General features: G+C 42.4%; 2 protein-coding genes across 2 annotated transcripts in view; both read right to left on the bottom strand.

Moving 5' to 3' along the window:
* LOC136880932 (endothelial lipase) overlaps positions 1-9144 on the bottom strand; it is a 47390-nt gene extending 38246 nt beyond the window's left edge. The window contains exon 1 of the mRNA XM_067153462.2: positions 9071-9144. Coding sequence (XP_067009563.2) covers positions 9071-9107 — 37 coding nt within the window. The 5' untranslated portion in view covers positions 9108-9144. The remainder of the gene's footprint in view (positions 1-9070) is intronic.
* Positions 9145-10720: 1576 nt separating this feature from the next.
* Positions 10721-12639, bottom strand: part of LOC136881009 (phospholipase A1 VesT1.02) — a 42731-nt gene continuing 40812 nt past the window's right edge. The window contains exon 7 of the mRNA XM_067153589.2: positions 10721-11211. Coding sequence (XP_067009690.2) covers positions 11070-11211 — 142 coding nt within the window. The 3' untranslated portion in view covers positions 10721-11069. The remainder of the gene's footprint in view (positions 11212-12639) is intronic.

Genomic DNA, 12639 nt, shown 5'->3' with positions numbered 1-12639 from the left:
AAGTATTGTAGCGGTGTCCTTTCTGACCGTCTGAGAGATGTTTCTTAAAAGACAATGTGCGATCAAAGGTGACTCCGAGATATTTGGGAAACTGATTGAATCTGAGAGTGGTGGTGGTGGTGATTATTGTTTTAAGAGGAAGTACAACTAGGCAACCATCCTCTATATAACACTAATCAGAGGGAAAAATAGAAGGGATCCGACACTTCGAAAAACGAAGATATCGGTCAAAGAAAGACAAGGGCCACGAAGGGCGTGAAAATGAAAGACTCCCTAGCCCTCGCAAACCTAATAGCGTCGGGGTCGGAAAAGAACAAGTGTTGACCAAGGTAGGTCAGATAGGATAGATGAAAGTGAGGAGCCTGGCACAAGTAAGTGGAAGAAATGCCAGGACTCAGCTGAGGGCCCCGTGGTCGCCAACCCACGCTCCACAGTTCAGAGCCCCTGGGGCCCCTTTTAGTCGCCTCTTACGACAGGCAGGGGATACCGTGGGTGTTATTCTACCGCCCCCACCCACAGGGGGTTTGAATCTGAGAGCTCTGTTGCAAGGTGACATTAAGTTTTGTATGTGCTAGTTTGTTGTTCAACTGAAAGGATGAAACTTCAGTTTTGTTGGCACTAGGGGAAAGCCGCCATTGTTTAAAATACTTTTCCAAGGTGTTCACATCGCTTTCCAAGCTTTCCTCAACACGGTGTACTTGACTGTGTCGAGTTGCTATTGCAATATCATCAGTGTACTTCATAAAAAGGAAAGTAAAATAAAACGTAAGAACAAAATGAAAGAGTGGAAAGTTACAAGCACACATTCGAAAAATATTCTATGAAAAAAAATAATGAACAATTATCTCCGCAAAGAGACCAACTATCTTATTAACAAATTGCAGACTGAAAATGCCTCTAGAGTGTTGACGTTCAGATCAGTACTGGAATTCGATTCCAGGTACTTACACAGGGGCACCACGTGTAGGCTCAGAGATGTAGAGTCACTTTACATAAATAGGGATACCTACAGAGTTCAGATCTCTGCGACTGTGTAAAGAGACGGACGTTGTTATACCTGCGTACCTGTGAACTAGCCGATACCCTTACACAACGCAAGAGTTAATGGCAGACTGTGATAGCGCCATGAAAGTGGCCCATTTCTGGATGAAGATCAGCTAATCTGAGGCATTTTATTTCTTCTGTTTTCTTTCCTTCTTTCTTTCTTTCTTTCTTTCTTTCTTTCTTTCTTCGTTACGTCCATTCAAAGAGCGCGTTTGAACTTGTTCGTTGGCTTGATGGTTTTTGATGGTTTTCACTTCTTATTCTCCCGAAATCTCTTCGTAAATGCACTGTGTTGCATCTTGCATTCTGTGGACCATTTCCTACCAGCTTACGTTTTAGGTTTCTCCACGAATTTGTGCTTGCCTACTATTATACTAAAGGCTTCTCGATATTCTATGATGTCGTCCGTGATATTCATTTCTTGGAGGTCCGCTAGCCAGTTAAATTTGACCTTCTTTGAGTTAATTACTTTAAATAATATTTTGGGGAATCTGTCGCTGTCCATTCTAAAGATATGGCCATTGAATTTCAGGTGTCGCTTGCGTACGGCATCAATGGACCTTTCAGTTAATGAGTAGAGGTCCGCTGTTTTCCTCTTAATGCACAATCGCTCAATCACTCAGGCACTACTGGTCTGCATTTAGGGCAGTCAACTAAATGGCACATTCCCCGTCTGTTGTTTTCCTAGCCTTTTCTTAAATGATTGCAAAGAAATGGAAATTTATTGAACATCTCCCTTGATTAGGTATTCCAGTACCTAATTCCCCTTCCTATAAACGAATATTTGCCCAACTTTGTCCTCTTGAATTCCAAGTTTATCTTCATATTGTGATCTTTCCTACTTTTAAAGACACCACTCGAATTTACTCGTCTACTAATGTCATTCTACGCCATCTCTCCACTGAAAGCTCGGAATATACCACTTAGTCGAGCAGCTCGTCTCCTTTCTCCCACGTCTTCCCAGCACAAACTGTATAACATTTTTGTAATGCTACTTTTGTGTCGGAAATCACCCAGAACAAATCGAGCTGCATTTCTTTGGATTTTTTCCAGTTCTTGAATCAAGTAATCCTGGTGAGGGTCCCATACGCTTGAACCATACTCAAGTTAGGGTCTTACAAGAGACTTATATGCCCTCTCCTTTACGTCCTTACTACTACCCCTAAATACTCTCATAATCATATGCAGAGATCTGTGCCCTTCATTTACAATCCCATTTATGTGATTAACCCAATATTGATATTTCCTTATATTAACACGTAGGTACTTACAATGATCCCCAAAAGGAACTTTCACCCCATCAATGCAGTAATGAAAATTGAGAGGTATTTTCCGATTTGTGAAACTCACAAGCTGACTTTTAACCCCGTTTATCGTCATACCATTGCCTACTGTCCATCTCACAACATTATCGAGGTCATTTTGCAGTTGCTCACAATCTTGCAACTTATTTATTACTCTATACAGAGTAACATTATCCGCAAAAAGCCCTATCTCTCTGATTCCACTTCTTTACTCAAATCATCTATAGAATAATAAAACATAAAGGTCTAATAATACTGCTTGATGACCTTGCCATTTTCTGTAAAAGAAAGTGGTGTATTATATGTGCGGTGAAAATGAAATCAAAATCCATAGCCTGTGTCCAGTCATTCGACCGGGTCAGAAATGGAATTAATGAAGCCCCCATCTAGCGGCGAGGGTAGGAATTGTGCCAGCTGCCGAAGCCTGTAGCTCTCCTCTGGGGCAATGATTAATGAACGACACATGAAATGAAATGATATTAGAGAGTGTTGCTGGAATGAAATATTACAGGGAAAACAAGAATACCCGGAGAAATACCCGTCCCGCCTCCTCTTTGTCTAGCACAAATCTCACATGGAGTGACCGGGATTTGAACCACGGAACCCAGCGGTGAGAGGCCGGCGCGCTGCCGCCTTAACCACGGAGGCTCCCATGTGTGATGACATTTATATTTTATAGTAGACAAAGGTAGAATATTATAGTTCGTGTTTGCAATTTGTTATTTATTTATTTACACATTTCATTTGCTCTCGTGGGAACATAAATTTTCCGGAGAAGTTTCTTTTCTTGTTTTTCAATTTCTATAATTTTAGTGACCTCCAAGGGATATGATTTTGGAGGCGTATTAAGCTTCCGGCAAAACAACTGTCTTGCCGTGTCGTAATTTTGCATTACGCGATATGACTCTTTTGTTGTGGTAATTCCTCGTTAGTCTGTACGCCTTATGGAGTTTGGAGGCTCTTTCTATGTTGGCCCTACTGTTTAGTCCCGATGGTAGTATAATTTCTCCAAGATATTTGAAGGAGGACACCTGTAAAATTGCCCAACGGCCGTAGCCGTGTTGAAATACCGGATCTCGTGAGATTTCCAAAGTTAAGCAGCATTGGGCGTGGTCGAGATTTGTATGAGTTGTCACGCGCTGTTAGTGGAGGATAAGGGAATGGAGGAGCGGAAAGGAACTGGCCACCCTATCGTGCGTAAACTCCAGCTCAGGCACACCTCTGCGGAGGTTCGGACCTGCCTTCGGGCAGAATACACCCTTACCTGTAAAATTGCGCCGTTTTCCATCTCTAGGGGAGGGTTTTTTTTTTTTTTTTTTCTATGTTGATGTAGATTTTCCATGTATTCGGTGTTTTCGTACGATATCTCGAGGCCTGCGTGTTATGCTATATTGTGTAATATCTGTACGCGTATCTGGTTTCATCTCTGGTCTTAGTAATGATTGCTAGATCATCAGAAAAGGCTAAACATTTCACCTTGACTTTGCTTCCCAAGTTTCCGATGCTCACACCTTTGACGTCCCTTTTCCATTCTGTAATAACTTTGTCTTGAACGAAGTTAAACGGAATAGGGGAGATGTCGTCACCTTGACGAACGCCCGTACATATTTCAAAAGGCTCAAACATTTTCCCAAGGAATTTCATTCCATGTATTTATTTATTTATTTATTTATTTATTTATTTATTTATTTATCAATTGTGTAATTGTAACATTCCATTACTGCATTGTACGTTATTGCTTCTGACTAAAGAAACTAAAATAAATAAATAAATAAATAAATAAATAAATAAATAAATAAATAAATAAATAAATAAATAAATTGCAAACACACACTATAATATTCTACCTTCGTCTAATATAAAATATAAATATCATCACACATATAATGCACCACTTACCTTTATAGAAAATGGCAAGGTCATCAGACATATCGTTCTGGAGTGGTACAGCTCATTTCAGGTACACCCCGATATACCAGACCTCCTGCCATTCTTAAATTTCTAACAGTACCTGGAATCGAATCCGGACATCCGATGACAGCAGCTAAGGTGATAACCATTACCCTACGGAGACGGGCATATTTTTAGTAATTTCACGTAAATGTCAAGACCTCGAGGGGTCAAGCGCAAAGTGCACGGCAACTGATTGGATGCCATGCATATCCGAACTAGTGTTAAACTTATATTGTCTTACGAACTGGGCTATAAAGAGCTGTCGGGATCAAACATATCCTTTTCCTGTTTCCTGATGTTCGTGCGCGGAAAGATGTCGAACACAGCGAGCCAGCGCATCTATTTATTTGGGGGTGTTCACAACCAAAGTGGACCAGATCCACCGCTGGTCATTTTGGGGATTAATGCAATCTGGGGCTAACAAGTCTTCGATTTATTCACTAAGCTACTATAGAAAACTAAGTCCATAACTTTTGCTACTTCACAGAGGGTGGAACTTCTTCTGCAAGGTGAAGGTAACTAAGCATTTGTCACTGCCATAGTGAACAAAGTCCATTAATCTACAGACCATCATTGTTTGTTTGTGACTGTATGTGTTTTATTTGGACAATAACATGTCTAATGGTGAAGGTTATCTGCCTAATTCATCATATGACACATATCTACACTCCAGAAGACTGGGTAAAAATTACCAAATGAAAAATGAAATGTCGTATGGCTTTTAGTGCCGGGAAATCCCAAGACGGGTTCGGCTCGCCAGGTGCAGGTCTTTCTATTTGACCCCCGTAGGCGACCTGCGCGTCGTGATGAGGATGAAATGATGATGAAGACAACACATACACCCAGCCCCCGTGCCATTGGAATTAAGGTTAAAATCCCCGACCCGGCCGGGAATCGAACCCGGGACCCTCTGAACCGAAGGCCAGTACGCTGACCGTTCAGCCAACGAGTCGGACACCAAATCATCAAACTGGAAGCATCCTCGTTTTAAAGTGATCGAGATGAAGAAAGAGGAATTCTTATCCAGAAAGGCTTTGAAGGCAGGGGCGGCCGTACCTTATGTGCTGATGTGCTGCAGCATATTGTCTATTTGAAAAATAAATTACTTAAAAAATACTATCCACAATCAAATGCAGTGTTTTGAAAAGGACGTCAGCCAGAGAATAAGAAATAATTCAACTCTCCTCACAACCAGTTAACTAGTGCGCTCCACGCCGGGTGCCGTGCAGGTCACAGCTCAGCGAGAATTTCTAAGCAGGAACTTCGTCTTTTGCGCATGCGTGCCCAACTTTTCCGATGTGCTGTGGAAACAACAGCTAAGACCGAGAAGACATCACTTCACAGCGAGTCCTCGTTCGACTACAGTAGCTGTCTATTGCAGTATACACAAGTTGATGCAGGAATATTTCCTCAGTTTCTCTCTATTCAACAGTGGTGTGTAGCAAAACTCATTCAGAAGTTCTACGTAATGGGACGTGCTTCTGGGGGAAAATTTCTGATATCGTTTATAACAGAGCTGCACAGGATTTTTGCACGCATTAAGTGTACAAAGTGGCTGGGTCGATCTAAACTCCCCACCTTGCCATAGCAGTCAAATATCTCTCTCTTTCGCGCTACCTGTCTCTCTTCCCTAATGCTTAGGTAGTAAAATGAATGAGCCTACAATTATGATGGAAAAATAAACGACAATCGTACACTTTACCAATTTTTAAATGTTTGTAGTCCGCCTCTGTGGTGTAGTAGTTAGTATGATTGGCTGCCAGTCCTGGAGGCCAGGGTTCGATTCCCAGCTATACTACGAAATTTCAAAAGTTGTAGGGAGTTCACTCAGTCTCGGGAGGTCAGCTGTGTAGAGGGGGGTTCGATTCCCACCTCAGACATCCTCGAAGTGGTTTTCGGTGGTTTCCCACTTCTTCTCCATGCAAATGCTGGGATGGTACCAAACTTACGGTTACGGCCGATTCCATCCTTCTTCCTTGTCTATCCCTTCCAGTCTTTCCATCCCCCACAAGGCCCCTATTCAGCATAGCATGAGGACACATGGGAGAGGTACTGGTCCTCAATCTCAGTTTTATCCCCTACCAAATGTCTCGCGGTCCAGGACACTGTCCTTGAGGCGGTAGATGTGAGATCCTTCGCTGAGTCCGAGGAAAGAAACCAAACCTGGACGATAAAATGGCTAAATGAAAAAATAAAAGAAATTGCACCTAAAGTACACAGAATTACGCACATTTGCGATTTGTTTTACTTAGCAAGTAAGATTCTTCCAAACTACGAAGGTCCCTATACAATTCATGGTTTCAGCTTATTGTGTTCTGCTGTAAACAAAAAAGTGCGACGAAGGGGTGTGGATGTGAAAATGAAAACTTCCCTAGGCCTTACAAACCTAATACTGTCGGGGTTGGAAGAGAACAAGAGTTGACCAAGTAAGGTTGTATAGGTAAGATGAAATTGATGAGCTGTTACAAGTAAGTAGGAGCAATGCCTGACTGAGCTAGGGGAACCGTAATCACCTACACGCACTTCCAAGTTCAGGACCGCTACTACTACTACTAAATGTTTTCTTTCCTCCTCTGAAGGGGGGGGGGGGCGAGCCTCTTAGACGCTGACGCCGTCTCTCAGGCCAGGAGACTTGTATTGGAGGAGAACGTGAGAGGGTTGGCGGCCGTGGCCTACACTAAAAACTGTCCCGACATTCGTCTTAGTACAGGAGAATGGAAAACCACGGAAAACCATTCTCAGAACAGCGGACGGTAGGGATAGCCTCTCTCCGTCTCCCGATTACAGAGGCATAGAACCACACCTCCTCTGCTCGGTTGGCCGGTCGGAGTACAGTTCTGTCGGACCACGGACCAGCCGTGGCCACTTGTGGGCCGAGATCCACTCTGCATCCGCCGTTTTAGTCGCCTTTTACGAGAGGCAGAGGATACCATGGGCGTACTCTATCGCTCTTGCCCACAGGAGTACACCAACGTTCTGTTTTACCAAGTTATGCACCTGTGCGCAATCTATGGGTGCGACTACAAACTATGTGACTTATGTCACGGCTGACTGGATCCCTCGCTGCGCTCCTTACCTAGCTAGAGCGACACATCAAGTCGGCCGTGCATATGTAAATACAGTAGTTGCGAGTCCTGTTACTTTGTTTCTGAGTAATACAACACGAAAAAATCCTTTTTTTTTTTCATTCGCCACCCTAACGCTATAGCAGACAATAACACAACTGGCCATATTTTCGACATTTGCGTGTCTAATCTGAGATAACGAAATGTGAAACGGAATTTTAAATTTGGAGACAAATAAAAAAGCAATAAGATATCTGACTTGTTAGTAGCCATGCTTTTCTCTGCTCTCAGCTTGCTTATAGTGAGAATGTGAAGAACTCTCTATGGGCAACATAATTTATAATTTAAAAAATTAATAATTACGTTGAAATAAAAGCCATTTTATCACACCAGACCTTAATTGAGGCCACGGCCGTTTCCTTCCCACTCCCGGGCCTTTCCTATCCCATCGTCGCCATACGACCTACCTGTGTCGGTGCGACGTAAAGCAACTAGTAAAAAAAAAAGAGCACTTTATTTTAGCTATATCTCTTAAATATTTGTTTGTAATAAAGTGTGTTCGGCTGAATCCTCATCCAGATTCTAACGAAGAAGCCATACAGTAGGTTTGTCTGTTGAATGTGGTGGTGATTATTGTTTTAAGAGGAAGTGCAACTAGGCAACCATCCTCTATATAACACTAATCAGAGACAAACAATGGAAGGGATCGGACACTTCGAAAACTGAAGCTATCGGCCAATGGAAGACAAGGGCCACGAAGGGCGTGAAAATGAAAGACTCCCTAAGCCTCGACTGCTCTAATACCATGGGGGTCGGAAAAGAGCAAGAGTTGACCAAGGGAGGTGGTGGTGGTGATTATTGTTTTAAGAGGAAGTACAACTACGCAACCATCCTCTATATAACACTAATCAGAGGGAAAAATAGAAGGGATCCGACACTTCGAAAAATGAAGATATCGGTCAAAGAAAGACAAGGGCCACGAAGGGCGTGAAAATGAAAGACTCCCTAGCCCTCGCAAACCTAATAGCGTCGGGGTCGGAAAAGAACAAGAATTGACCAAGGGAGGTCGGATAGGATAGATGAAAGTGAGGAGCCTGGCACAAGTAAGTGGAAGCAATGCCAGGACTCAGCTAGGGGCCCCGTGGTCGCCAACCCACGCTCCAAAGTTCAGAGCCTCTGGGGATCCTTTTAGTCGCCTCTTACGACAGGCAGGGAATACCGTGGGTGTTATTCTACCACCCCACCCACAGGGGGATGACCAAAGGAGGTCGGATAGGATAGATGAAAGTGAAAAGCCTGGCAGAAGTAATTGGAAGCAGTGCCAAGACTAAGCTGAGGACCCCGTGGTCACCAACCCACGCTCCCAAGGTAAGAGCCCCTGAGGCCCCTTTTAGTCGCCTCTTATGACAGACAGGGGATACCGTGGGTGTTATTCTACCACCCGCACTCACAGGGGAATCTTCCATTTTCCCTTCTGATTAATGTTAATTCAGGATGGTTGCCCAGTTGTGATTCCTCTTAAGACAGTAATCACCACCACCACCACGCACTAGTCGTGCTCTGAGTGCCATTACTCAGCACCACACATTCCTGAGCAGAGTAACACATATTGATCTTATCACGCTGTTAAGATATAATAACACAAATGATTAACGATCTAAAATGCAGTAATGAGTAGGGCCGCATAAGGCACTAGTAACTCACCCACTATTAACAGCAGTGAGAAAAATGTTGCACGCATGTTGGATCCGTGAAGAGTCAAGACTGTTCCGCAGATAACTTCGCTCTTATCTGGTTAGATAACTGTGGACCCCTTGTTACTAATACTTTTTCTATTGACGCATATTCTACCTTCAAACTTCTCGCGGCTTATCATTCCAAGTAAATGTTCACCGTGCCCATAGCCAACAAAAAGCTACTCAGGACAGATAAAAGAATACGGTACCAAGTCGGGCAAGTTAATTCTAGTGGATTCTGGTAAAGATAAACTCGCACTCGTTCATTTTCTCCGCTACACGGGAAAGAATAGTCATGGATATGTTTTTTGGGCTTAGAATACGTGAGAGTGAGTGCAGATTATTTAGTTGTTGGTAAAATACAGGATTAAGACAGTTAGGTATACATTATTTATATTTGTTGTAAACAAAATATATCATTAAATTATGAAGAAAGAATTTACTTAATATGTTCCATTACGATATAAGCTTAGATCTTTTCAATACCTGCATGAGCAAGTGCCAAATACCAAAGATCCACCGAAAGAGCTGAGTGGTGGCTCTTCTGAAACATGGCAAGGAAGTAAACCATCCCAAGATTATAGGCCTATTAGTCTCCTTATCCAGCTCTATAAACAATTTGAGCGTATGATTCTGAATATAATAATGGCTGCAATTGACCCTGAACTCATAACCAAGCAAGCAGGATTTTCGCCTAAGTCTGCACAGGCCAACTCTTGAATCTCACTCATTTTATAGAGGATGGGTTTGAAACTTACCAGATGACAGGAGTGGTCTTTGTGGATCTAACAGCGGCATATGACACTGCCCATCATCGGTTACTCCAGGTCAAGTTGTTCAATCTAATCAAGGACTTCCATCTAACTAGACTTATCAGCAATCTCCTTCATAACCGCAGGTTTTTGATGACTTTCAAGGCCAGCACCGTCGTCGAAAAGCACAGAAAAATGGCCTACCTCAGGGGAGCGCCTTGGCTCCAGTTCTCTTCAACATCTATACCAACGACCAGCTGTTGACTCCAAACACAAGCAGCTTTATATATGCAGATGATCTGGCCTTTGTACACTTCCTTCCTTCCTTCCTTCCTTCCTTCCTTCCTTCCTTCCTTCCTTCCTTACTTACTTACTTACTTACTTACTTACTTACTTAGGTGTGAGCTTCCATTCGGGAGATCGTGGGTTCAACCTTCATTGTTGGCAGCCCGTACATACGGGAAGTTGATGGTTTAATGAATCATATTTTTCTCTCTAAAGCAAATATCGTGGAGTAAACTTCATTACAATATACTTTACTAAGAACATTATTATCATGGTATGTTATTATCGGTAACATGTTGCAATGAAAGACAGGAATGTACATCATATGAAGATAAAGTTGGGATTCAAGAGGGCACACTGGGGCAAATATTCTTTTATAGGAAGAGGAATGAAGGACTGGAATATTTTATTTAGGAAAATGTTCGATTAAATTCCAAGATTTTAAAATTATTTAAGACATACTGTAATCTAAATAAACAATTTAAAGGTAATCTGCCACATGGTCGACAGCCCTAAATTCATATTACTTATTTATTTATTTATTTATTTATTTATTTATTTATTTATTTATTTATTACCATATACAGAGTTTGTAGTATCAGTATAAAAATTAGGGTAAAATGATACTGTATAATGACAATGTATCAGTTTACAAACTCTCAAACTGCAAAATATCATCATCATCATCTCACATTGATAATCTACAGTTAACGTATCTTGGCCAAAGATCAGCACACGTCTCAGCACATGTCTCAGCACAATGGGCAGGCCGATAACTAACACTTTTGAAATGCCTATCTTTAAGAAGACTTCCAGAAAACGAATATTTTCTTAAACAATACTGCTGCCATCCGCATTCAGCATGTTTAATTCTCGGTGGAGCTCCTCGACAATATTCTTTGTGGTTAATAATGGGTCGGCAGTTCTTATTTAGAGAGAAGGCATTCCGTCGGTTCCCAACTGTGCTTGCGCGGGCAACAGTTCACTGCAACATCGGGGATCTCCCGGCTGGCCTGGGGCCTTAGGGCAGTATGGCTCGTCTGTGTTGGACAGGCAGAACGATCCAGCGGCACTGAAACAAAGGAAACATAGAAGAGTCATAGAATGAAGAATAACAGTTGCATGACGCTAATATACTGATAAAACGCTGATCATCTGAAAAAACAGTGGTTTTCGAAATCTGAAGATATTCACATATGATTATTATTATTATTATTATTATTATTATTATTATTATTATTATTATTATTATTATTATTATTTCTTTCTTTCTTCCTGTCTTAATCTGCTTACCCTCCAGGGTTGGTGTTTCCCTCGGACTCAGCGAGGGATCCCACCTCTACCGCATCAAGGGCAGTGTCCTGGAGCGTGAGACATTGGGTAGGGGGATACAACTGGGGAGAATGACAGTACCTCTCCCAGGCGGCCTCACCTGCTATGCTGAACAGGGGCCTTGTCGGAGGATGGGAAGATTGGAAGGGATAGTCAAGGAAGAGTGAAGGAAGCGGCCGTGGCCTTAAATTAGGTACCATCCCGGCATTTTCCTGGAGAAGAAGTGAGAAACCACGGAAAACCACTTCGAGGATAGCCGAGGTAGAACTCGAACCCCCCTCTACTCAAATGACCTCCCGAGGCTGAGTAAACCCCGTTCCAGCTCTCGCACCACTTTTCAAATTTCGTGGCAGAGCCGGGAGTCAAACCCGGACCTCCGGGGGTGGCAGCTAATCACGCTAACCACTACACCACAGAGGCGGACAAACAGACGCACAGCATTGGGCTCTAACCCACGAACGTGAGATTGAAAGCATCATGGTCTACCGACTGAGACAATCGAGCTATTATTATTATTATTATTATTATTATTATTATTATTATTATTATTATTATTATTATTAGGTCTTTATACCTAGCGCATTACGCGAGCTGAAGAGACGAGTAATGAAGATGCGAATATTCCACCGGATCTACCGGGTGTCCACAATTAAACTGACGGTGTTCAGCGTCGCACAGCACAGGCTGTAATGATCGTAGGAGTCTGAAGTGGCGTAGATGTGCTAACTAAGCACTGCGCTTGCAAATTATTCCACAAAAAGTTACTTTCAAGTCTTGCCACCAGGCGAGAATATGAATTAGTTGATTCGAGAACGGGAAAAATCCAAAGAAAAGCAGCTCGCTTTGTTCTGGGTGATTTACGACAAAATAGTAGTGTTACGAAAACGTTGCAAAGGAAGATTTGGGAGAAAGGAGACGAGCTGATCGACTAAGTGGTATGTTCCGAGCTGTCAGTGGAAAGATGGCGTGGATTGGCATTAGTACACGAATAATTTAGAGTGGTTTTTTAAATGAAGGAATTATCACAATATGAAGATAAAGTTGCAATTCGAGAGGACAAATTGGGGCAAATATTCGTTTATAGGAAAAGGAGCTAGGGATTGGAATAACTTACCAAGGGAGATGTTCAATAAATTTCCAAATGTCTTTGCTGTCATTTAAGAAAAGG

The sequence above is a fragment of the Anabrus simplex genome, chromosome 9, assembly GCF_040414725.1.
Source record: "Anabrus simplex isolate iqAnaSimp1 chromosome 9, ASM4041472v1, whole genome shotgun sequence".
NCBI lineage: Eukaryota > Metazoa > Arthropoda > Insecta > Orthoptera > Tettigoniidae > Anabrus > Anabrus simplex.
Note: the sequence above shows the minus strand (reverse complement) of the source record. Positions and strands in the feature narration are given on the sequence as shown.